The sequence below is a fragment of the Magallana gigas genome, chromosome 5, assembly GCF_963853765.1.
Source record: "Magallana gigas chromosome 5, xbMagGiga1.1, whole genome shotgun sequence".
NCBI classification, from domain to species: domain Eukaryota; kingdom Metazoa; phylum Mollusca; class Bivalvia; order Ostreida; family Ostreidae; genus Magallana; species Magallana gigas.
Genome location: NC_088857.1, coordinates 21,588,978 through 21,614,479, shown reverse-complemented (window position 1 = coordinate 21,614,479; position 25,502 = coordinate 21,588,978). Strand labels below are relative to the sequence as shown.

Here is a 25,502-nt window from a genome sequence, read left to right as displayed (position 1 = left end):
AGCACTAAGGGAAGTTCCTTACATAAAAAATGAAAGATTTGGCACTAGTTTTGACTAATTGACCGTAGAGCTACAGCTTTGTGGCTACGATATTTTGTGTCCTTACTTCGTAGTAATAACTGCAGAATGTTCATATGGATTGTATTATAAACGTTATTTAGTTGGTATAATTAAAAAAGCTTCATTTGAAACTGACACTTGATCGACTTTGAACTTCTTTCAGCCTGTGCCTCTAGGATTGACTGTAATCAACAGAACACCCATGCTACGTATTTGCCCTTCAACATGCCGTGTCCTGTAGATCACATTGACTGTGTTAACAACACATGCTTCTGTAGCGTAGACAAGGTCAAGTTTAGGTTTATAGTTGGTTGATTGACAAGTTTTTAAACACTCCTTTAAATACTAAGAATTCAATTATATGTATGTCTCTGATAATTTGAGGGGGTATTAAAAAGAAGAGTATAGACAATTCTTTTAAAAAACATCTTAACCTTTGCGCTGCTGTATTGTTATCATATAAGAAGAGCAACCTCTGCTGAAATGTTTTAGATAGATCATGCTGAAGACATCAATTCTGCAACAATGTACAAAATCTTTATTTACAAAGCTATGAATAGGAAACCTTTTCAAGGCTATAGAGCAAAGTCTTTTTGTTATTTTTGCAAGATTTTCATTCATTTCATTAAGTAGTGCTGCCGTGGTAACCATTTAGTTTACTTATTGCGGAAAAAAAAGTTAAAATATTTTTGAATTAATAGCTTTATTCAAAGTAGTGAATCAGAGGAAAATTGATTTGAATATGATACAAAAAGTACAGTTACTGTAACAAATAAGACAAATATTATTTCATTATCAGAAAATTTTCATTCCATTAGACAAATCTCGCCTGGTGATTGACACAATAAAGGAAAATATTCACACTCATCATTCATGAAATTCTTGTTACTATTTCACTGTTAAAAGTCTTATGATCAATAATTTTTCGACAGCAACATTTTTGGGGCTTTTCAAAAGATATTCCCAAGGTTATATACAAAAAGATCAAGGTCCCCATAACAAATTAAAACCCAATACAATATTTTCAACGTTAGGAGAGTTTATGTTGACAAGTTAATCAATGCCATGTTAGTTCCTTCATGTGGTGCTTCTAGTTTCTTGAAAATTTTGTTGATATGGTATACTTAGTCTAGAATGTTTACAGATTTCGTCTGAATTACTCGTTTTGCAGGGCAAATACATGTATGTTATAAAGTGATCATTTTGGATTAACATATTACTAGTATATAAAAATGAAATGATAGACAATGTTTTCTGAAAAGTAGCTTATAAGATACATTTAGGTTTATAACGGGTTCAATGGCATTATTTTAGATAACTACAACAACTCCTAAACCTACCACCACCTCCACCACCGCTGGTAAGTATATTTATGTAATTAAGCGTCATTTCTGGTCCCATCGCCATTTAAAAAAGAAAACGATAAACGACAATCAAATAATTTCTATTATTCACTCTTATCATAATCTGTATGAAAAAAAAATCGAGGCAAATCGATATGAAAGATGTTCCGTCCTGGCTATAGGCAGGCAAATCGCCAATGTTACTATAAATAGCACAAGTAAACAAAAAACCAAACAGCGTCAAGGTAAAGCTTCCGCTATACCAAATAGTTACACAAAGAGCCACGTTTTGTCAAAAGTGTTGGCATTTTGTTTCTTCTTTTTAAATTTCGAATGAATTGTCTATCTTGTTTAGTTTTCTTATTATTAACGTGTTTTTAAAACATTACTATGCATTTTGGACACATACAATGCGCATGAATTTCCATGAACTACTTTGCTGCGCGATAAAGAAATGGGAATTGAATATATAATGCTTGTTGCAAAATTCAAGGCAGCAACTGTTGAACTTTTTAACTTCTACTAGACAGACATATTTTTTGTTTATAGCCGCTTACAAAATTTGGTCGCTCTCTGATGCTTTGCCGACATTAAAAGCATGAGAGAGAGAGAGAGAGAGAGAGAGAGAGAGAGAGAGAGATGTTCAATCTTTACTACACAATATGCATAAAGACACACTAAAAGAGCCCGGCTTTCAGTACTTCAGTACTTTGATTATTGCTAGTAAATATTAGGATTTTAGTATATACGGGTATGATTTTCAGATGTTTGACATGAACAAAATTTTAACTCTTTGCATGTATTTATTAATTAAAACTCCTGCCACAAACTAAAAGGTGACATATACCTCAAAATTTTGTTTTATTAATTCCATACAAGCTCGATCAATTTCCTGTCACCAGTGTGGGGATCCAGACGCGAATCTACCGTGTGACTTGCGAACTGTTTACATGGGTCAGCCATCCCAATGCAGTACTGGCAGTTATTGTATGACGGATGTCGTCCAAGGCTCTGATGGTACCGTCGCCATCTACAAAAGGTACAGCTATTGTCTGTATCTCAATTAAATCTGCTTATGATCTTAGAAAGAGTAAAGATGTTTCAAATATCACCGTTATTGTGTATTATAGTTGTGTAAAGGAATTGGCGACAAAAAGGTCCAGCTATGACACTCTATCCCTCATTTGTACATTGTATATCTAAGAAAGTGAAAAGATACTTAGAACTGTGTTATAGTTAAAGTGTGTGGACGAGTTGACGTTTCGTAGCCATGGTAACTAGTGGATGAAAGTGTAAAGATATCTACTTCTAATGTCGATATAACTCTTTAGGTGTGTGGTGAGTTGACGTTTCGTAGCCATGGTAACTAGTGGATGAAAGTGTAAAGATATTTCTAATGTCTATGTAATTGTTTAGGTATATGGACGAATTGAAGTTTCGTAACCATGGTAATTAGTGGATGAAAGTGTAAAGATATTTACTTCTAATGTCGATATAAATCTTTAGGTGTGCGGTTGAGTTGACGTTTCGTAACCATAGTAACTAGTGGATGAAAGTTTAAAGATACTTCAAATGTCTATGTAGTTTTTAAGGTTTGTGGGCGTGTTGGGTTTCGTAACTATGGTAACTTTTGGATAAAAGTTTGAATAATTATGCTTCTTTTTTCGATGTTTCTGTTTAGGTATGTGGATAAGTTGACGTTTCATAGCCATGGTAACTAGTGGATGAAAGTGTAAAGATACTTTTTATGTCTATGTAACTGTTTAGGTGTGTGGACGGGAATTGACGTTTCGTTACCAAAGTTACTAGTTGATGAAAGTGTAAATTATTTACTTCTGATGTCGATGTTACTGTTTAGATGTGTGGACGAGTTGACGTGTCGTAACGAGTGGATGGCCCAGTCGTCTGATCAGGACCGCTGTCTGCGGTACGCAGAGGGCGCTGTACCGGGGCAGTACACGTGTCATTATTGCTGTACTGTTGATGGATGCAACTCAAACATTGTTCCAGAAGCCAGAACTTTCTACAGTACCTCTTCCTCCATTAATAACTAATAAAAAAATCAATGTGATTAGTTCTTTAAATTATTTTTTCACTTTATGCTATAGTATGCAGGAGTTAAGTCTTACAGTCCAAGCACAGATAAAAGAGAAAAATAATTGCAGTTCCTCCGTATGGACTTACAGTGGGAAAGAACAATAGATATGTTAAATATTTGCATATCTATTGTTCTTTCCCACTGTAAGTCCATACGGAGGAACTGCAATTATTTTTCTATAATCGCAATTGCTCTGTCTGTATACTATGACGTCATAAAGGTGTGACTTTTCCATGACGTTATAGATTTCAACCACTTTACGATACATCATGTGTTTTTCTCCAACTTCATAAAACTGATGTATTTTTAAATTAAAACATGTCTTATAATAACATTTTAAAGGAATTATTGTTATAACATACATCATTGATTCTGTTAACAAATCTATGTGCATTAAAATGATACATTACAGTCTAAATGTTTATTTTTGATGCAATAGCTAAATGTCAAGGTCTAGGCTAATACAGGGTATTTGCGAGTGGTAAAATGCAAATATAAGTAATAAACAACGATTATTTAGTGAACATGGCGTTATGAATAGCAACTGCTCTGCTGGCATATTTTCCATGATGCGCTAGCGCGCATCATGGAATATGCCAACAGAGCAATTGCTATTCATAACGCCATGTTCACTAAATTACGTTGTTTATTTCTTAAACAAACACAGGTGAACAACAAACATGCAATAATAACATATCAAATTTTATTATACTTTCATGTTAAATACTGAAATCTGATTGGTTTAGACGCAGTTGATAATCCGTTCTATTACCCTCAGCGTTAGCAACACACTTGGCAACGGGTAACACAACAAATTGTTACATGCGCGTAAATTATGCGCGTACGGTTCACCGTAGAGTTCACGTCATTTCTATATAAAAGCAGTGAAATTGTCTTTAATATTAAGACATTCAGTATAATAAAATAAATAGTGCCTGTTTGGGAGCATAACAGTTGAAATTGACACCCCTCGAAAACAATTGTCAACCTCCGCTTCGCGTCGGTTGACAATGGTGTTCTCGGGGTGTCAATTTCAACTGTTATCCTCCCAAACAGGCACTATTTATATAATATATAATATTGAATAAAACTGGCTCAGTCATCCATGTATAAATAGATAGACTTGCTGGATTGAAGAATTCTCATGGAAGAATCGCCCCGATAAATGAGATATCGCTACAACGGAATAAAATGGAACGAACATACACATGTACGTGTATATAGATTCTGTTGTTATTATCATAGTACAGTTTAATATTTCCTTAGAAAATAAGATGTAAAGCAGGGATCTTTGTATTTGAAATGTCCATTTCAACGGACAACTCTAATTTGTTGCTACAAGTATTTAGTATGTAAGGCAAATAAAACAAATTCAACACTGGGGGCGTTATAAACAAATACATTATGATTAATGACAACAATATAGACACATTTCTTATATATCCGGACGCTTCACCTATCCGCCTATCCGGACAACTTGACTTGGGAACACAAGCGTCCGGAGAATTGAAGCTCCACTGTAAATTACGAAAATTCATTGTCCAAGTATGACTCTTCTTGCCAAAACGAAACTGCTACTTGTCAATTCAACAGTCTTCTATTATTTCAAATTTATAAAAATGAAACTAGCTGTTTTCTAATTTCGAACAACATCGGTTTATTGTGGTAATGTTTCCTTGTCGTCAGTAAAAGCGTTCGCCATTCTACTGACTCAAATATAGCCATAGCAATAATGGCTGCGGCTATCTTTCCTATAATATGTTTTTTCAATTGACATTATCAATGAATATCCAATACAATTCAAAAAGTGTGATTAATTTGGTCTAAATTAAAGTCTTTGTGTTGGAGCGTTGCTTTTAAAAGACAAAAAGACGGAAGTCGCTTACACAAAGTATAGATTGCCCGAACTCTAACTTATTAGACGGGGTCACGTCTATTGGTTTACTGTCAGCCGAAGTCTCAAACCGGAAGGCACGCGTATAACACGTGAATTGAGTCTACGCGTAAGAAAATAGTGCAGAAAGTTTTCACGCATTTCAGTAAATATGTATCATAAAAACACGCATTGAATCTTTTTAAGTCCTCTGTGTATAAACAAAATTCTATTTAGAAAATGAAATAGTTTTATTGATCAAAATATTCTTGCTCGGGTTCAAATGTGGAATGAGTTACGTAACTCAATGCACAGCGCCGTTGACGATTCAGTTGGTGTACGAGCTCATTAATCAATAGAAGAGGTTGATGGTGGAATAGAAATTAATTTACAAGTTCCCAAACGCAATGTGCCATTTTTGAAAAGTTGTGAATTTCATTTTGACAATCTTTTACCTGAATACTACCAAACTTCATGCGCAAGCCGCAGTTAAAATCGGTACGGGTTTTACACAGATGTTTTACAAATTAAATAGGTGTTTCATTGGCTTCCAGTCTACTTGCGGTATGACTGCTGCTCGTCTCTAAAGGAATTTTGTACAAAGAAAATAAAAACAAGTCTGAATTTGCCTTCTCGTTCGTTGGCTCTTTAGTTGATTAAACTGAATTTAAATTTTAAACAATGCAAAAATCAATAATTATTTTAGATTATACATTTTGGAAGACTTTTACATCATATAATGTATACAATCTTATCGATTGAAGAACCAAGTTAAATGCTAATGTTCATGTTTTCCGGCTTAGTTGGAATCAGGCTTGGGGTGAATTACATTGTAAAATAATGAATTACATTACCATTAATTACTTCATGAATTAGGGCATTAAATTACCATTACCATTACTTAATTTTCTTGAAGTAATGCATTACATTACCATTACATGAGTAAAGTATTGCATTACCGTTACTTTGTGAAAAGTCAATAAGTTTTTAAAAAGTAATTTAAAAACTAAATAAAAAGTTTTTGTAAATATTTCATAAATAAAACATGCTTAAAATTTTTACAGGATCATGTTCACTATCAGGTTCAAATTTAATGACTTATACAAGATTGCTGTTGCACTTGTAGTTCTCAATGTAAGGTTGGTCCCGTAACATTTACACGCTAATGGTGGAGTTGACAATCTCTGTTATTTATGTCTCTGATTTTCGGAGTATGATTTTTAATGAAAGGAACGGTTGTATCGTAATTCGTGTATGTGATGCATGGGTTTACACAAAAAGTAGTAAGTGCCGAACGGATTTATTTTTACCTATTAATTTTGCATGAATCGCAAATGAAGAAAATCGTGTCAGATAAGTCGGTCTTAAAAATCAAAATGGCGACCGTGACAAATCTTTTTATTGTCATGTTCTTGGAATCTTATTGTAAAAAAAAAATATTTCTAACGTCAGGTGCATGCCTGTGTTTGTTATTGGTATACAAATGTTCACATTGTTTGTTAATTCAGGAGTTTGAGAGTTTTCGGGGTTTTCATAAAACTTTTATTACGGATACCGTCCGACTTGTGGATTTTCTCTTGGATCACAAAATTGAATAAATCTAATGATTAAAATTATCTACTTTGATATAGTTGTTTGATTTTCCTGGTTAATAGTAATTTTTAAAAATTTTCCTTGGGGTCTTATTTTACATAATATACCGTTGTGTGAATTTTCTACAATTATGAAGGTATCAAATTAAAGATCTTGTAGATATAAACAATGTCATATTTTGTCATTGTCGGGATTGAGTAAAATTTAGACAAAGTATCAGACAATTACAAAAAAGCCGAATTAACATACATGTAGATTGTAACAACTAATTGAAACTCATAAATTTTGGAAGCATATTCGAGGAAATCCAGGACAATTACAAATTCAAACCTTCAAGACCCCGTTTGTCAGGACTCTCAGTACTTTGATTTTTTTAATTGTCATTATTTTAGAATTCATTTATATGAATAGAAATATTTCTTATGAAATTCCAAACAAAAACCATCGTATCGCATTATGTAGAGGATGTTCAATGAACAGTTGCATACAAGAAGAAATCAAAACATGGAATTGGTCACCATAGAAAAAATTAATAATAAAATTATTATTTAACCCGCGTTAGCGGGTTATGTATTTTTTTCTGCAAAGATCGCTACCTTCATAACCCGCATGAATCACCGAAGAAAGCATTTTTTATATTAACATCTTTCTTTTAACTAACTTATAAATTGATTACGAAAAGTAAGTAAAATTCAATAAATTACTGTCCATCTAAAATGTACATAATTTGTTAGCTAAAACTTAAAAAAAAGAGCCAAATCGTCTCCTGTAAGACTTTGAGTCTGACATCATCATGATTTCGTGCAGTCCGTGATTTTTCTTAGGTTTTGACCAATCGATAAAGAGGGCGTGTCAATTTCTGTCCTGTCAGATTTTCGTCAGTTTCAGCCGCTGTAGATTTCGACCAATCAATAAACGGGGCGCATAGATTTCATTCTGGCTGTTTCTATAGAGCTATGAATTAACTATAAGTTTTCGTTAGAAATAGGGAAATTAATAACTGGTAGATGTAAATATAGAGCTATGAATTCCGTAAGAAACAGGTGCGTAGCATCGTGGGTGGGGGGGGGGGGGGGGGTAACACCCCAACTTTTTGCGTAGCAAAGATTTTTCTTAAATTTACATACAAAACTTGAATTGAGTTAACATGAAGTTGCCCCCTCTACTTCTTTAATGGGACCATTTAAAAAATTAAATTGAAAATAAGGAAATATTCAGTGAAATAAAGGTATATTTGACCCCCCCCCCCCACCCCCCGGATTTGGATTTTCAGGATTTTGTAAAGTATACCCCCCCCCCTTTCAAATACGATGCTACGTGCCTGAAAAATAGATATTTTAAATGATCACCAACAGATTCCCCCTCACCTAGATTTTGAGACAAGTTAGCATATTATACGATATTATACGATATGACGAGCCCACCCATCTCCCGTGTATTTTAATGATCTTGTTTACTGTAGATCGTTATAAAAACAACAACGGGTCGAGAAGTTTAAGGTCATATGTTATCAGTGGTTATTGGTTTAACCGTTGAATGTAATTATCGATTTTAATAACCTCATTAACTGTTCATAGTGGGTTAAAAATAAAAATCAGTAATTAAAGCTTGTATAAACCTTAGTTTATATAACATAGTCCGGCACAAGGTCAGGGGATTTTACGTCGTTTAGTTTTGTAATGTATTAATCGAATACGCATGCTCAGATAAAAAACACTGGAAAAGGAAGGATGGCATCGGTCTTCAAGCTACCGGGAAATATTTTGCAAAAGTCATCATTGACAAACTTTGTAAGTAAAGCATTTTGAAATGTTACGTATCAGTTATTCAAGTAAAATATGATGATTTGTTTTCAAATATGTTTGGAGTACGTGACGCAGAGATGTGAAGGTTGCATAACCTAATATTTTATCCAAGATTGACGAAGGGCAGTAAACACACATCGGCATTGAAGGAAATGTTGATTTGCAGTATCCTTATTGCTTAAACGCACTGTCTGATTGACGTAATACATTTTCCATATCTTCTCAATAATCACAATCTATCTTTGCATCAAATCACATTTGTTCGAATTTCCTCTGATATATGTTTATTTACTACATAGCTAACAAAAGCAGTCAAGCCTGTATCTGCCTCTGGCTCTAGGGATTTTCATTTCAAGTTTCAAAGAACAAATCAAGCGTCCAGCGCAGGAGACCAGGTAAACTTTAATTAATTTCATAAAGTTTTTATATAAAATGATTATTTATGTGCAAGAAACAAACTTCAAGTTCGAGCCAGTAAGACTAAACCAAGCTGGTTAATGGAATCAATAAAAATCAGAATACTAGCTGAAGATCAATTCTCTCCAAGTGCTATTTTTCGCCAGTGCACTAATTTCTCATTTTATCGACACAAAATAGTATTCAAAACAGGACGCAACAATGTAATGTTGAAGACTGGTCTTAAGCCAGAATTCAATAAAGTAATTTTGATGATACAAAGGTGAAAACTGCATTAATCTCAATTTGTTAAAACTTTGGATAACAAAAACGCATTACAGGAGTTATGTGATGATATTGTAGATCTCAAAGCAGTACCCTGTAATTGACCACACATTTGATGCTGTAGTGGTTGGTGCAGGAGGGGCTGGACTTAGAGCAGCCTTTGGATTGGCTAATGAAGGATTTAAAACAGCATGCATAACAAAACTGTTTCCAACTCGTTCCCACACAGTGGCAGCTCAGGTAGGATGATCAGTCCTTTAACACTCATTAAGACAATGACAAATATTTCTTTAGATTTATATTTTATAGACATATTAGAGAGTGACATTTTTTTTAAAAAGTTCTACGGAATTCAAAATTCACATTTTTATTTTAAAGTATCAGTATATAAAAAAGTTTGACATAAATGTATAATTTAAATTCTTTTTTGTTTTTTACAATAGGGAGGTATCAATGCAGCCCTGGGACACATGGAGGAAGATCATTGGCATTATCACTTTTACGACACAGTGAAGGGATCTGATTGGCTGGGAGATCAGGATGCAATCCATTACATGTGTGAGGAAGCCCCCAAGGCTGTTATTGAGCTCGAAAACTACGGCATGCCGTTCAGCCGACTTGAGAACGGTAAAATTTACCAGAGAGCTTTCGGAGGTCAGAGTATTAACTACGGTAAAGGAGGACAAGCCCATCGCTGTTGCTGTGTAGCTGACCGAACTGGGCACTCCCTCCTTCACACCCTTTATGGCAGAGTGAGTTTTTGTTTCAATTCAGTCAGTGACAAGTCTTGAATTAATGTTTAAACTGTGATTAAGAATCCAGTATTAAAATTTGTAGTAAATGTTCCTCTGTTAAAAAAAGTCTGGCACAGACCCATTACAAATTTGTATGATGGTTAAAGGATTTAGTTATATTGTATTATTTTTTTTTCAGTCTCTTAAATACGACACCTCTTACTTCATTGAATATTTTGCCCTTGATTTAATCATGGAAGATGGAGAGTGTAGGGGAGTCACTGCCTTATGCTTAGAGGATGGCACAATTCACAGATTTAAATCCAAGAACACAGTCCTTGCCACGGGGTAAATTTATGATTATGACTTTTTTCATCATTTATCTGGTAAACTTATCATTATTGATGTAAATGAATACTAGAAGTCTTCATTGAAATATATCATCTTATACATGTATTTGTGTTTCTCTTGCTAACATTATAGAGCATATGGGAAGAACAGAAACTGATTTAGGTGTGATTGTAAATATTTGATATATCTTGTCTTGTAGTGGATATGGACGAGCCTATTTCTCATGCACCTCAGCCCACACCTGTACAGGAGACGGCACTGCCATGGTAGCCAGAGCTGGACTCCCTAACGAAGACATGGAGTTTGTTCAATTCCACCCTACAGGTCAGTGCCCCTAGCTTTAGGGGTCAACTGTGTAAAGCAATGGGAATCAATGGGTTTAGTTTTTTCATTCATTTCATTTTACATAACTTTCTGTTAAGTGTGTACGGTAAGTGATTATTGAAATGTAGGCATATAGGACCGAAAAAGAAATTGGGCACAAGAGTAAACTTATACTGGGCCTTCGAGTCTTTCTACTAATTTTGCCTACCTTGCAACTACATGATGGGTCAGTACTTTTTCCATCAGACAATTTTGTTGTTGGTATTTTAAGATAATGTTTCATATTTGTAGGTATTTATGGAGCTGGCTGTCTAATCACTGAGGGCTCTCGTGGAGAAGGTGGCTACCTCGTTAACTCCAAGGGTGAGCGATACATGGAGAGATATGCCCCGTCTGCCAAAGATCTCGCTTCTAGAGACGTTGTCTCCAGAGCTAGCACCATTGAAATCCGAGAGGGAAGGTAATGCCCTATACTTTTATTTTTAAATGGTTCATGCCTGTTGCTAAATTCTTACATTTTCAGACTGGTAAAAGAGATTTGATCAATTTTTACTGTGTTTAGATTAGAAACAATTAAATCAAAATGGCTTGACATTTTTGACAATACATATACATGTATCAGTATTACAATTGTGGAGGATTGAGCATTGATGTGGTTTCTATTTTGACAGAGGAGTAGGACCAGAGAAGGACCACGTCTTCCTTCAGCTCTCCCACCTTCCACCCGAAGTGTTGAAGACCCGCCTGCCAGGAATCTCCGAGACTGCCATGATCTTCGCAGGGGTGGATGTGACCCGTGATCCCATCCCAGTCCTCCCCACAGTTCACTACAACATGGGAGGAACACCCACCAACTACAAAGGACAGGTCAGTTGTGAACATTACTAAGAAATCGTTAATATTTGTGGTGGCTCATTGTCTTCAGGTTTTTTGGTACCCCTTACCCACTTGCTGACAACCTCAACAAACTTTGATGCTTGATCTTTATTCATTAATCATTCAAGTCAATTCGTGAAATTGTTTCCCCACCACTTGTATCAAACGGGCAATCTACATAGATTAGTCTAAGAATAAAAGTATGGGGATAAGGAGATAGTGATTGATATAATGTTAGGACAGCCAAGATGGAGGACAAGTGTAGAGTAGCCATTTATTGTATTGATGTGTGATGTTGACAGGTGATAGAGTACGTGAACGGCAAGGATCGAGTGGTCCCAGGCTTGTATGCCTGTGGGGAGGCCGCCTGTGCCTCTGTACACGGTGCCAACAGACTGGGAGCCAATTCCCTGCTCGATCTCGTGGTCTTTGGCAGAGCCTGTGCTAACACCATCACTGCAGAATGCAAGCCAGGAGACACCATCGGCAAGATCAGTCCGGTAGAGTAACAGTTTTTGTCATCCTTAACAAAAATAATTTTTTTATTGGTGGTTTGTTTTTGGTGAAAAGAGCAGATTGGTGGTCTTGTTGAAAAAGGAAAAAAAATTATTGTATTCTTATTTTTCATGTCTTGGGGTTTTTTTTTTTGGACAGAATGCTGGAGAAGAATCTGTAGCCAACATTGACAAGCTGCGCCATGCTAACGGCAGCCAGACAACAGCTGATATCAGACACAAGATGCAAAAGGTATAGAATCAGCAAATATATCACTTGAGTCCATATCATCAATGGATCACTATTTTAACAATGATAGTGTAATATTTATAATTCACAGTGCTGTTAGCATTTAAAGGTTCTGGAACTACGCTCATTTTAAAACAAAGTCCTATGAAATTGTGACTTTTAAAAGTGCATGTATGAAAGTAACATGAATGGTGATGATTGTCAAGTGAATGTATTTTTGTTGTTGTACAGGCAATGCAGAACCACGCGGCTGTTTTCAGAGACGGACCAGCACTGAAGGAAGGAGTAGACAAGATGTATGCTATTAACAAAGAAATGGATGATGTTAAGGTATACTGACAATCAACAACTATTATTATCATATTTCATAAAAAAAGAAAGAAATGCAATATCAATTTTGTCCAAAAGCAAAAGTATGATGCAGTAATCTTCATAAAGTGACGTAGCAAACTATTTCAGAAAATACAGCAACGTTTTGCTGGGTATACAAATCACGCGCTTCGAAATTTGATGATTAAATAAACATTTACTTTGTGTTGTTTTAATATCTGAACATTTTATTAGAATTTTCATCATTGTTTTTTTTTCCACAGTTGTCTGACAGAGGAATGATTTGGAACACAGATCTAGTGGAGACCCTGGAGTTACAGAACCTGATGATCAACGCCCTCCAGACCATTGTCGCAGCCGAGGCAAGGAAGGAGAGCAGGGGAGCTCACTCACGAGAGGACTTCAAGGTAACCACGCTCTGAGAGGGAATGTTCATACAAGAATTATATTATAGGATGATATTTATCCAAGCTTTTGGAAATGAAATGAATTGCAATCATTTTGCATGTGCATTTTTTAAACCCTCTTTGCATTTTTAAAACATATTTTGTAAGATATCCTTGAAAATTATTTCAAATGTATTAGATGCAGTAAACATCAGATAAGTTTGTATGTAGTAAAACATTGTAGTGATATTTATGCTGTAGTTATATTTTGGTGGTTTGTATTTAGTAGTTTTATACCCTGGTTCCAATAATCATTTTTCCCCTCTGTGTTTCTCTCCCTCAGGAAAGGTTAGATGAGTATGACTACAGTAAGCCTCTAGAGGGACAGAAAAAGAAACCCGTGGAGCAGCACTGGAGGAAGCACACCCTCTCCTACACAGATAACAAAGGACAGGTGGGTACACAATAACCATGCATGGACCAAAACTAAATTCCGGAGGGGGGGGGGTCCCAGTGATTTTTAGTTGGTGGTGGGGGGGGGGGGTCCAAGGCATAATTTCGGTAATTATACTATTTGAGTATGAATAACTGCACTTGTTTATAACAAGCAACTTTTAAAATAAGTTATCCATAAATGCAAGATAAACTACTTAAAATATTGTACATGTTTAATTAAAGAAATTTGTTTTTATTAAAAGAATTTTCATGTATAAAGCAGGATGAATAAAAGAATTTGGTTGGTCGGGACTTCATTAAGAGAAGTTTTTTTTTTTTTAATTAAAATAGACGACCTTAGAATACAGACCTGTAATTGACACAACACTAAATAAGGAGTGTGAAGCCGTGCCCCCAGCTGTCAGGTCTTATTAAACGTAAAGAGGTAAGAAATACAGGTACTATTAAAAGATGAAAGTTGATTCTATAAAAGTTTACCTTTATATATTTATTTGAAAAACTTGTGAAGGATTTAATTGAATAGAATTATATCACAGGCCAAATTTTTTTTTATTTAATGTGAAAATTTTCTTCACAAAGTTTTCAAAAAGCTTATCAAAGGTCTTATTGATGGTTAGGAAGAATTTAGATAACATACATTTCTGTTATTCTTCAAACTATTTGTCTGATTTTTTTATTTTCCATGAAATCATTATGTTTTAACTTCTTTTTTGTTCATTTCAGCAATGTAAACATCAAGGATTAATCAGGGAAATATTTCCAAGAAATAGTGTGTTTTTCCCAAAAGACAGTTTATTTAACTGGAAGCAGAAATATCGATGTAGTTTAATAATCAGTTCTTGGAGTACTTTAACTACATCTACAGACTTCTCCTCATGAAGGCTTCAGTTCTGTGTTAATTTATGGTCTGCTCTTCTGCCAGGATCCTATCTGCTTGTATTATTAACTTATAAATGAATCGTGCTTGTTAATTATTGTAAGTGTATATGTCCGAGAGAGAACCGATTTCTTTTATATATGTATACATTTACTTTTGTTGAAATATTAAATGTACATTTATATGTGTGAGTTAGCTTTTCTTCACATGGTCTTTAATATTTTTCTGCATATGTTAGAGAAAAAGATGGTTGATGTTTTTGAACATCAGTTAAAGGTTTGTTTGTATGATAAGCTGTATAAATGAAAACAACTGTCACTGTGAAATACGACAAATTATTCATTGGTATTATCTTTGAGTACCAAAGTTATTAGTCTTAAGATAAAGAGGTAATATAGGGAGAATCAGATGTTTATTAATTATGGATATTTTTTGGCAAGTATGTAAGGGCTGGTACACACGATAAGGCTTGCCGTACAAGTCTTGCAGCTTAAGTTCTTGCCTTGCCTTACGTTTTTGCTAGCCTTACAAGTGAAACTTACGAATAGAGCACTGCTCAATTTCCTAATACAAGCCTTAGCTGACCTTTGTATATTAGCCAATCATTTACCCTAATGTCAATCAATTTATATCAAACCGTACATGTGGGTAGATTTGAGCGACCACATGCTATGTGAGCAGTGAAAAGAATAACTATGCAAAGCATTGCTGATCCATCCAAAAAAAAAAAATTCTAAAGGTGCTAGGGTGTTCTACGCACAATTTATGCAGCAGCCTATTATGTACACTGTGCACATCTCTTCTTTGAACCCAAAGACTTGTCCATACCCGCCTGTTTACCCTTCTCTTTTTAATTAATTTAATATTGCCGTAGCCAATTAAATAAATGCTGCTAGTTATTATATATTCCTTCAGTTCTGTAATGTTTAGAATAAACAAAAACGTGGGGATTATGGAAATGATGTTTTGAATCATGTAAGGTTTGCTTTTGCGTGTGGACACTAAAGATTACATAAGTTTTAGACTTTAAAGGCAAGCCTTATGGTGTGTACCGGCCCTAAGGAAAGGTATTCGAGAGAAACAGCATGGGCGAAGAGGCATTACAAATTTTGTTATCAAGATTAAATATGGTAGCATGAAATTTTTATTACATTGAAAATAATTTAATCAGGACTTCATAACTTTCCTTACAAAATAATCAATGTTGATTAATATCAATAAACTTGTAGATCACTATTTTCACACTTGATCAAGTTAAAAAAATAAAATAGAACTTCAACAGTCAATATTAGTTTTGGGGAACCTCGACTTGAAACGTCTTTTTGTCTCGTTTCCATACATTTTTAACTGTTTCATGGTGTTGCATAAATTAGAACCATTTTAACATGAGCTTGGACTTTTGGTAGTTGAGTCAAACGGCAATTTGACGTAGGCCTTTCTATTTCATGGTAGGCCACTCAGTCATGGCTCTTTGAAATCAACACGATTTGTCTGGCTTTTGAGCGAAGACTACGCAATTCGTGTTTATTTCGCTTGAAACAAGCATCATTTTAACTCGTTTTGATGCAATAAATTGATCGTTGCATCCTACTGAAAGTCCAAGGTCTTGTTAAAATAGTTCTATACCAGTTTGGGTTCACGACCCCTGGTTTAACCTCACGAGACGAAGTGAAGTGAGGTAACCAGGGGTCATGAATCCCAAATCATGGTATATGATTTGCACAACATCAAAACAGTTAAACTTTGTATAGAATATCTGTTTTAACCTATGAACTAGCTATCAAATGATACCTTTGGTGCCTTAGTATATCAACTTGGCATTGCTTATCATTTGACTTAACACTATTTCAATTTTGTCGTGCGAGGTTAAACCCAGGGTTATGAACCCAAACTGTGGTATAATTTACAAGAGCAAAAGCAACAGTTCAAACTCACTGAAAATTGGTACATCTGTAATTTATTATACATCCTATCAAAATCTGCAAAGAAATAGTTACCTTGTCAGGTAAAAAAGTTGAATTAAAGTGCATGTACAGTGTTTGCCCATGTACGAAGTCGACCCTTTGCAATAACAACCTCCTTGGTAACTGAATAACATAGATAGGGAGGGACTGATCCTCAACATGTTGAAAATTATAAGGTCATTATTCAATTAATACTTGAGAAGAAGCCCTTAAAATTGTTAAACATTGATAACCCTCTCTTATGAAAACAATATCTTATCAATACATGTACAAGTGGCCTTTGACCTTGAAGATAACCATTAAATTTCTTCACAATTTTTTAACCAAAAACATTCATAGAATTTCAAGGAAATCAAAGCAATATTCTTAATTATTTTGCTTAAAAAGAATAGATGTACCTCTTATTGTTGGACACTGATTTGTCTAATAGCAAAACAAACACAAATACATTAACCCTCAACTAAAATAGGAATTAATGACAGAAAAATTATTAATTTTGAGTATAACTTTATTAAATAAATCAAATATAACAAGTACAAAAAACATCTGTAAACACGCATAGATTTGAGTATTTTGAAAACTTGGGAGCATTATTTAAAAATAAATAAATCACAGTTTGAGTATTGTTCACATTCTCATTGTTCAGTCAGTGTTTTGTTTAAGCCTCCTGATAAAGCGGATTTTCAATGGAGGTTGCATCTGAAGTCATTCTCTGCAAAAACAACCAAACTGGAGATGTAGTTTCATGTAGATTGGTTAGATTTGAATCTTAAAATGGCATTTGCAACAATTTAAAGAAAAAAAAATTCAAGTTTTTTTTTTAACAAACTCACCACTCCTTGAAAGGGATCTTCCATTGGATTCATCTGAAACTATGATTTACAGAAATATTATTTTTGTTGTGCCTTACTTTTACTTTATTGAATTAATTTTTGATCTTTTATTTGATTGAAGAATTTTAATCGCAAAAGAAATTATGACTTACATCTGAAGGCATGTCTGCTCCGTCGTAAGTGGGATTTTCCAAACCAATTCCAAGTCTCTCATTAAAGTTCCTGAGGAAAAATGTATGGTATGAATGACAAAAGAGCTATCATAATGTAAGAACCTAACTTTAAGTAGATTACATTGTTAAAGAAATACTCATTTAGTCAATTGAGCAGACTTTGGAGTTAATAAAGTTCTGAAGGAGAACAGATTATCTCCCCTTGGCTAATAAAAAAAAAACCAACCCTTTGATTATTTTTACCTTTCTCTTTGTCTTCTCCACAAGAAATAGCCGGCTATCACCAAGGCAACCACAGCAACAAGTCCCACGGTTACACCCACTCCCGCCTTCCAGCCCGCTGAAAATTAAAGACATGTCCATATAATGTCAACACAGTAATCATAGAAAGTATTCTTTATATTAACAAATTATGCTTGAATATACACCCCATTTTTATGTGCTTAATGTATGATTTGTATGATACTCAATTTTCACAAAATAATATCTGTTCTACTGAGGTAAGTGCATCAGATAATACTTACATGAAGATGACGGGGCATTTCCTGCGTGCCGCTGTACTTTGCTTTCTCTGTACTGACACCGAATTCCATTCAGACCAGTAGGGCAGCTGCAAACAATCACACATTGTTGTAAAGAACAAAAGAACTATTTTAAATAGTTAGCACATAAAACTGTATTAAACCTACTGTATACCAGCTATATATGGTTGGTATACAGTTGCATCTACATATCATTTATCAGATGATTATCTACTCTATGTAACAGGTGGTGAAAAGTCAAGTCTCAACCGGGACTCGAACCCAGGGCCTCTGGCGTACTGTGCCAGCACTCTTACCACTGAGCTATTGAGACCCGATATATTGACCGACAGTCACACACCTGTTAACCCGGTGACATCTATCTAATGGAATAAGTTTATAAAAATGTCCTTTTAATTATTCTCACCTGCAAGACAATGTTTTCAGTCCAGTCTTTTGACAGACAGATCCACCTTGACAGAAATTTGGAGGACAGGCTAAAAAATAGCAGAGAGTCATTTAATTAATCAATGTAACAAAATCTGTGCCTTCTATCTCAAAGTTCAAATGAGGAATGAAGACACTGGGAAAAAAATCCCAAATTAACTACATGTATAATCCCAATGTTTTTGTTTAGATTATCACCTGGTTTAACTGTTACAGTACCAAAAACTTAAGAATCAAAACTTGCAGTTCAAAAACTGAAATATTCTTAAAATGTAGCAAAACTACAAAACATATGAAAAACCATTGAATAGTTGATTACATATATTATTATACTATTTTCAATCAATAGTGAAAAGAATTTCTCACCATTGCCGCACACGCTTTCATCCGTTTTGTCCCCGCAGTCATCTACATTATCACAACGGCTGCCATTGATGCATTGTCTTTGTTTTTTACAGTAATAAAACCCGACATCACATTTGGTAATAGCTGAAACCAACAATATGGACAGTACAGGGTACAGTGAAACAGGCTACATCAAATTATCATTAAAACGGATTTTTTTTAAATCATATATATGACAAATAGTACAACTGCATTAAAGTAACCTATATGTACTTCATAGAAAAAAAATGAATGACAATACAAATAGGTTCATATACATCTGATTTTTAAATTTCAAAATAACAAATCCTAACAGAAGCATTTTTTCAAGTCTGTAGTTAAAATAATAGAAATTTTAAAAAAGTCTTCAGCAATCAGAACAAGAAGAGGCCTGTAGAGCAATCAAAACAAGAAACTTACGACAGTTGCTAGGAGTCTCGTCTGACCCGTCTGGACAGTCAGCTACAGCATCACAGAGAAGTAGGAGCGGTATACAGGTGCCGTCACTACACTGGAACTTGGACTGGGGACAGTTGTTGGGAAGGACGTGGGCGGTAGTGGTAAGTGGGGCGGGGGTTGTTGACAGGGTCTTTGGTTTGTGGGTGGTAGTTGGGCCAACTGTAAGTACAAAGCAAAGACATATTACTGAGGTTCTTACTGTTCATTGTAGTGTATGATGATAAAAGGTTGACATAATCAATAAAAACATTTTTGACTTCAGAGTGTTAAATGTGTAAATATTTTTAAAGAAATTGTCTATTATCTGATTATAAAGTAATATTCCTTGCAATACGTAATAAAATTTTTTTTCAAACAAAACATATGAGATGTTATAGTTTAGATAAATGCATTGACTGAGAGCACTGACCTTGACCTGTGACTGGTGCGGTCGTGGGACAGGTGTTGGGTTCATCAGACCCATCAGGACAGTCCAGAGTACCGTCACACTTCCAGTCGTTAGGGTAACACTGTTTTAAGGGTGCACAGTAAAAGGTTCCTTGGTAACAGACTGTATGGCTTGGTGCAGCAGGTGATACTGACAAAACAACACACACAAAATAAATAAACCCTTAATTTGTTTTATTTGATATCAATTACTCTTTGACATTTAGTTACAATAATAGTAGCTGTTTGCATATTGTGCACTAACTGTATTGGCATTTAAAGACAGTTTGACAGAGGGATTGGGATAATTTTTTCATGTATGATTATACATGTAAGAATTTAGCAATCTTAGATCCTATTACCTCCTGTGCTGCATTCTGGAGTAAAGGAAACATCATCCACAGCAATATCTGAATTGCCCTGGTCTCCCCTTGTGGCTTCAAAGATGACGGAGAAGTCCTGAGCACTTCCCAGCGGGATGTTGACGTAGTTCCACTGCATGCCCTGGCTACCCGCCATCTCCCAGAATAGATCAGTTGTGTTTCCATTCCTGTTCTGTAGGAACACCTGAAAAACAGCAAAGATTACGTATGAAAACATCAATATGCCGAAAATAATGAAATTATCATTTGGTTGCACACACACATATTCAAATAAATTGGGTAAATCCTTTATTACTAGTTAACATATTTTCCATAGTGAATTCAATATTAGATTCTGAGAGATAATTAAATGACATACTTTCAGTGGTCCCATGCTGGGTGATCCGAACATGTAGTACCAGAACCTGATGTAACAGACTCCGTGGCTGGCAGGGAAGAAGGGTGTCTGGATTCGGAGCACGTCCCCTGGATTCTGTTTGGAGCTGTCCATGTAGATGAAGTGGCCTGAACAAGATATCGCAAACGTTAATAACATTAAATACATTACATCGAATCAGTGTAATGCTATAATCAGTTTGATGGTTTCCTACAGAAAAAATTACGTGTATGTTTAGAATGGCTAAAATAGCTTTCAACAACAGGTTATGCAATTACTTGCATTGTACAACACCGCACATATTAAAAATCTTTAATGTTTTAATCCCCACCTGTAGCAGTGTTTCTATGGTCTCTCTTTGGACCATTCAGTGATGTAGAGGCTATTGTCCAGTCGCCATCATCTCCAGAACTCTGGGTCCACTGGCACTGGCCCAGGGTAGTCTCAAAACTACAGTCTCCATTGAAAGGCCCTACAATTGAACAGCATTGATTATTTCTGTTTCTTCTTAAAAAACTTATCTCGATCTCAAAAGAAATGCAAACGAAATCTACTATATTTAGGCATTAAGTCATCTTTTTCAGTAGATATCTACAGTACATACTGCAGTTGTCTTCATCAGATCCATCGCTGCAGTCGACCTTCTCATCACATCGATATCTTCTGTCAATACACATCAACTGGTTGGAACACAAGAACTGGGTAGGCTGACAGCTGGCAACTGTTTGACCTGATAACAGAATTAACAGTCATTGCTAGTTCATAATTTCAAAAGATTAGTTGTTAATTAAAACCAATAGGGATCGAGAACATGTGAAATCATTCATTTGACAAAGGGTAAATGTTTGTGGTCAGGAATTTTTTTTTTTTATAGTTTTATCATTGAGATTTGAAATCATGGATCAAATCTAAATGAAAGAAAAAGGCAACTGTTAATGTGAAAAAGTACAATATGTCATTCATAGTTCTTGAAGATATGACTTTGCAAATGTCAACAGGCTTGAAATCAACAGAATTTACCTGTATCACAGCCAGAGTAGGTGATGTCATCAATGGCGATATCTCCCAGGAAGCCAGACCCGGTCTTTGCCTCAAAGACGATGGCAAACTGGCTGTTGCTGCGGATCGGGACGGTGGCCTGTTTCCAGGCGGTTCCTTGATTGCCTGTCTTCTGCCACAGAGTCAGAAGCTGGTTACTGATGCTGGTCTTGAGCAGGACTTGAAGAGTTCCGATCTGTCGGCCATTCATGTTGTACCAGAAGGTGAGGTTACAGTTGGGTCCGGACTGGTAGTACACAGCGCTCTCCAGGAGAGCCTTGTCCTGGGGGTGGGCCGGGGTGGAGCTCTCCACATATAGGTAGTGACCTACAATACAGCATACCGTCAGTATAGTAAATTATCATACACATACTCTCTTAAAGTAAACGATACATAAACAACTTGTGAAGTACCCGGTACATAATTAAATGTAATCCTCCACAATGCAATTTGAGTACAAGTAGAAGCAAAATTTTGAAAATTGTGTGAGTGGGCTTAATGTACATATATATCAAAAGTTTCAAAAATACTTTCATTTTATCAGCATTATTTTATAGGTAATATCAGTACACATATATGCTTATGAGCTAGATAAAAATGCTTTTCATATTGACCCATTAATGTATTTTAAAAAACAAATGTAATTCATTTATTCTATGTACATGTTAGTGAGGTTTTATTAATGTACTGTAACAAATGAAAATACATAAAGTATAAAAAATAAAGCCGTAACGGCCCACTAACCAGCTGCTGTTCCAAAGGTGTGGTCATTCTGGGGTCCGGTGCTCCGGCTGGGGGTGGGACCTGACAGTAGTTTCCAGTCCAAGTTGTCACTGAGAGAGTTATGCCAGCCACAAAGTCCAGACTCAAATTTACAGGAGGTACCTGAAACATACGATCCAGTTTGTCAGCAACCACATTACAGTACAGCAATGAAAGGCTAGATGTTGCTAAATCTTATTCATATGGCTTTAGTCTTATTCTAAGTAGGTTTTTAGTTTGCTGGTAAATTGATGCTTCTTTAACAATTAATTGGTTAATGTTCATTTTAGTAAAAGACGAATGATATGGTTAGCTCTAAGTAAGGGGTTTTAATTGCTTCATAATATTATACCTATCTATATTTAACTTCCAATACATGTTTTATACACAGCCCTTCTCCCCCCCCCCCCAAAAAAAAAAAAACAAAAAAAAACAACATACCACAGTTGGCCTCGTCACTGTTATCTCCACAGTCATCTCGGAAGTTACACTTCTGTGATTGGCTGTAACAGTTCCTATTTTTACAGCTTAGTTGGTTGGCTCCACAAGCCCCGGGGACAGTGGGAGCAGGGGTGGGGACTCCAGGGATCTGATCTATAGGGTCAGAAAATAGCAGCTATTTACTACAGGAAATCATCAATGTAAGTTGTCAAAAAGAGGGGATCCATGACTAAAGATTCAAAGTTATATTTATTGTAATTATATGTCACACCAGAATAAATGAATAAATATGAGTTATATGTAGGGTCTGACAAATTGAACAGTATAAATTTTAAGATTCATTTCCTCGTAAATATCTTTATTCAAGGCTATTCACTTACTGACTGCAAATTGACAGCCAGGTGTCAAGGAAATGTCATCAATTGCGATGTCTCCAAAGTAACCATTTCCAACTATACCCTCAATCACGACCTGTAAATCACAAACCATGAATATATTTTGCAAATACGTTCTCAGAGCATGAATGAAAAATAGAAAGTGACTACAATTAAACTTGTTTTTTTTTTCATGAATACCTCAAAGTCTCTAGTGTCACTAGTTGTCAAGTTCTGTTCGAATCTGTACCAGAAATCTCCGCGATTACCACTCCATGAAAACAGAGGTTCCAGATCCTCGGTAACAAAGCTGTATCGCTTCTTAACTTTGAGGGTTCCGATATTGGTCCCAAACATGTGGAAGTATAGTCTCAGCTAAAATGACATTATCATCATATTCACATAAATACACTTGATATTAACACAAACATATAAATTACAGGTATATACAAAGTACAGTTGAACTTTGATACTTTGAAAACTGATATCTCGAATACAATGGATATGTCGAAACGATTTGTAAGTCCCAACCACTTATTTTTTAAGTATTTTACCCTTGATATCTCAAATACTCATATAGATGGTTTTAAAAAAGTCCCATCAAGTTTGAGATAACGATGTTATAAGACTGTATTTAAAGGCACTAAAAGATTGTTGAAGACAAATCCACTGTGGAATACTGTCGTGTTGTTTTGATATGGATCTTACTGTGCAGTCTCGAGATGTTCCTTTGATGGTTGCCGAGTTCAAGCGACCAGTATCTCCTGGTTTCTGAGGACTTGAGCTTTCAATGTACAGATATGTTCCTGGAAAAATTCACCAAAATTCATTGAAGTTAACAAAAAATTGGAAAAAAAATAATCCTGTAACAAGATTAATGTTCTGATAGGATTTTCACCTCTTAAAAATGGAACAAATATCTTAGTATCAGTGAAAAATCCTAGAAGAACAATAAACACATTCATACATCTATACCCTTACCAGAGCTGGTTCTAGTTGTGTGATCTCCGAGAGGACCAGTTCCTGCAGTGGCAGTGTGGGATGACGAGAGGCGCCATGGAATCTTGGCGGAGGGGTCATTCTTCCACTGGGGACAGATACCGTGTTCAAAGTTACAGCGGCCTTTGTAGGTCTGGTCACATTCCACAGCCTGTCAAGGAAAAGTTCTCAATGTATCTTTATACAGTTAAAGGAAACCGATGGATTTAACAAAATTTACAAACTAAAACAAATTTTCTACAAATCAAAATGATCTCAATAATGAATGTAATCTTACAATTTCATCTGAGCTGTCTCCACAGTCATTGGAGTAGTCACACTTTAAGTTTTGTTTGACGCAGTAGCCATTGTTACACTGGAAATTGTTGGCAGGGCAGCCCTGTGGGAGAGCAATGGGGGGCTGACAGTTGATGAAGTTGATACTGTCAACTGACAGGTCACCTGTGTATGAGCGACCTCTTCGTGCTTGGATGAAGAGATTAAAGTTCTGTCGCGGACCAATGAACACTTCTAAGTGCTGCCACTCTGTTCCATGGTCGTCTGAAATTTTTTTTAGCATGGTTTATAAAAAATCTTATTTTCAACAAGGCTTTTGTAAAAATATTGAATGTTGCTTTAAAGTTTTTTACAACATGACTAAGTTTCTCACCTTCTCCTGCCCATAAATGTTCAGTGCGATTATTGACTTGGATGTAAATCTCCATGGAGTGCCTTGCATGTCCCTGCATCCAGTAATAAAGAACAACCTTACACTGGGGACCAGTCTGTCTGATCATAGGTGTGTATAATTCTGTGGTGTCCCTGAAGGCTCCTGGGGAACTATCAGCCCAAACATACCATCCTCCACCTAAAACACACATTATGAAAAAAAAAAATATATTAAAGCTTGATTATACTTCAACCTTTGAAAAATAATTCACATAAATTTGAATCATGCATAGAAAACCATACTGGATAAATGCATGCAATGTCATAATTATTTGAACAAATGTTGGTGGTTAGTTTAAAAGTCCACAAGTTTACTTACGCTTGCCCTCCTGATCCTCTGTTGGCCTGTAGTCCCCTGGACTTGCATTACCTGCTGTGTCCACTTTCCATTTGTAGGTCTGATCAGGGCGGCCTGACTGAGAGGCCTTGATTTTCCAGTTACAGAGACTGCCATTGGTGAATCCACAAAATGTGGGCACTGTCAAAGGTAAAACATACAGTCATATCCTCCTGATTTGACAAAATTTCCAAAATATCAAATGAATGTCTTTAACATGAATACCATATATCTGGGGGTTTTTAACGTGTCACAAAATTTGCAAAAATGGAGAAAATGTGTAGCATTTTTAATTTGCGCCAGTCATTTTTTGCGATTTAAAAAGTTTCTTATAGAAATTTATACA

General features: G+C 35.4%; 3 protein-coding genes and 1 non-coding gene across 4 annotated transcripts in view; 2 read left to right on the top strand and 2 right to left on the bottom strand.

The window, feature by feature from the left end:
• The first annotated feature begins 202 nt into the window (after positions 1-202).
• On the top strand, positions 203-3,468 carry LOC136275283 (uncharacterized). Its single transcript, XM_066083879.1, has 4 exons — positions 203-348; positions 1,375-1,420; positions 2,283-2,442; positions 3,262-3,468. Exons 1-4 carry the CDS (start codon positions 286-288, stop codon positions 3,455-3,457), a joined length of 465 nt encoding a protein of 154 aa, XP_065939951.1. The 5' UTR covers positions 203-285; the 3' UTR covers positions 3,458-3,468.
• A 5,133-nt stretch (positions 3,469-8,601) lies between these two features.
• Positions 8,602-14,715, top strand: LOC105337089 (succinate dehydrogenase [ubiquinone] flavoprotein subunit, mitochondrial). The gene is made up of 15 exons (XM_011441659.4): positions 8,602-8,757; positions 9,072-9,167; positions 9,532-9,693; positions 9,897-10,205; positions 10,387-10,535; positions 10,738-10,862; positions 11,154-11,322; positions 11,534-11,729; positions 12,041-12,238; positions 12,393-12,485; positions 12,714-12,812; positions 13,076-13,219; positions 13,542-13,652; positions 13,985-14,078; positions 14,378-14,715. Exons 1-14 carry the CDS (start codon positions 8,698-8,700, stop codon positions 14,066-14,068), a joined length of 1,995 nt encoding a protein of 664 aa, XP_011439961.3. The 5' UTR covers positions 8,602-8,697; the 3' UTR covers positions 14,069-14,078; positions 14,378-14,715.
• A 2,379-nt stretch (positions 14,716-17,094) lies between these two features.
• The window catches only part of LOC105337090 (MAM and LDL-receptor class A domain-containing protein 2), an 86,437-nt gene continuing 78,029 nt past the window's right edge, over positions 17,095-25,502 (bottom strand). Inside the window, exons 147-169 of the mRNA XM_034477399.2 lie at positions 25,139-25,297; positions 24,761-24,958; positions 24,389-24,651; positions 24,094-24,262; positions 23,821-23,918; positions 23,314-23,487; positions 23,119-23,209; positions 22,739-22,891; positions 22,280-22,420; positions 21,518-21,862; positions 21,102-21,227; positions 20,829-20,969; positions 20,480-20,625; positions 20,101-20,305; positions 19,722-19,889; positions 19,274-19,471; positions 18,836-18,958; positions 18,450-18,519; positions 18,026-18,111; positions 17,745-17,841; positions 17,481-17,550; positions 17,329-17,367; positions 17,095-17,207 (exon numbers count right to left, since the gene is read on the bottom strand). Coding sequence (XP_034333290.2) covers positions 17,154-17,207; positions 17,329-17,367; positions 17,481-17,550; positions 17,745-17,841; positions 18,026-18,111; positions 18,450-18,519; positions 18,836-18,958; positions 19,274-19,471; positions 19,722-19,889; positions 20,101-20,305; positions 20,480-20,625; positions 20,829-20,969; positions 21,102-21,227; positions 21,518-21,862; positions 22,280-22,420; positions 22,739-22,891; positions 23,119-23,209; positions 23,314-23,487; positions 23,821-23,918; positions 24,094-24,262; positions 24,389-24,651; positions 24,761-24,958; positions 25,139-25,297 — 3,314 coding nt within the window. The 3' untranslated portion in view covers positions 17,095-17,153. The remainder of the gene's footprint in view (positions 17,208-17,328; positions 17,368-17,480; positions 17,551-17,744; positions 17,842-18,025; positions 18,112-18,449; positions 18,520-18,835; positions 18,959-19,273; positions 19,472-19,721; positions 19,890-20,100; positions 20,306-20,479; positions 20,626-20,828; positions 20,970-21,101; positions 21,228-21,517; positions 21,863-22,279; positions 22,421-22,738; positions 22,892-23,118; positions 23,210-23,313; positions 23,488-23,820; positions 23,919-24,093; positions 24,263-24,388; positions 24,652-24,760; positions 24,959-25,138; positions 25,298-25,502) is intronic.
• Trnat-ggu (transfer RNA threonine (anticodon GGU)) lies at positions 18,284-18,356 on the bottom strand. The gene has a single exon. It is a non-coding gene; the product is annotated as a tRNA-Thr (tRNA).

Bases quoted from the DNA above. Each gene is read 5' to 3' on its own strand.
- LOC136275283 (XM_066083879.1), top strand. From the start codon at position 286: ATGCCGTGTCCTGTAGATCACATTGACTGTGTTAACAACACATGCTTC. The intron at 349-1,374 runs GTCAAGTTTAGG...GCATTATTTTAG, and splicing joins GCTTCTGTAGCGTAGACAAG to ATAACTACAACAACTCCTAA. The intron at 2,443-3,261 runs GTACAGCTATTG...GTTACTGTTTAG, and splicing joins ACCGTCGCCATCTACAAAAG to ATGTGTGGACGAGTTGACGT.
- LOC105337089 (XM_011441659.4), top strand. From the start codon at position 8,698: ATGGCATCGGTCTTCAAGCTACCGGGAAATATTTTGCAAAAGTCATCA. The intron at 10,536-10,737 runs GTAAATTTATGA...CTTGTCTTGTAG, and splicing joins AACACAGTCCTTGCCACGGG to TGGATATGGACGAGCCTATT. The intron at 12,813-13,075 runs GTATACTGACAA...TTTTTTCCACAG, and splicing joins AAGAAATGGATGATGTTAAG to TTGTCTGACAGAGGAATGAT.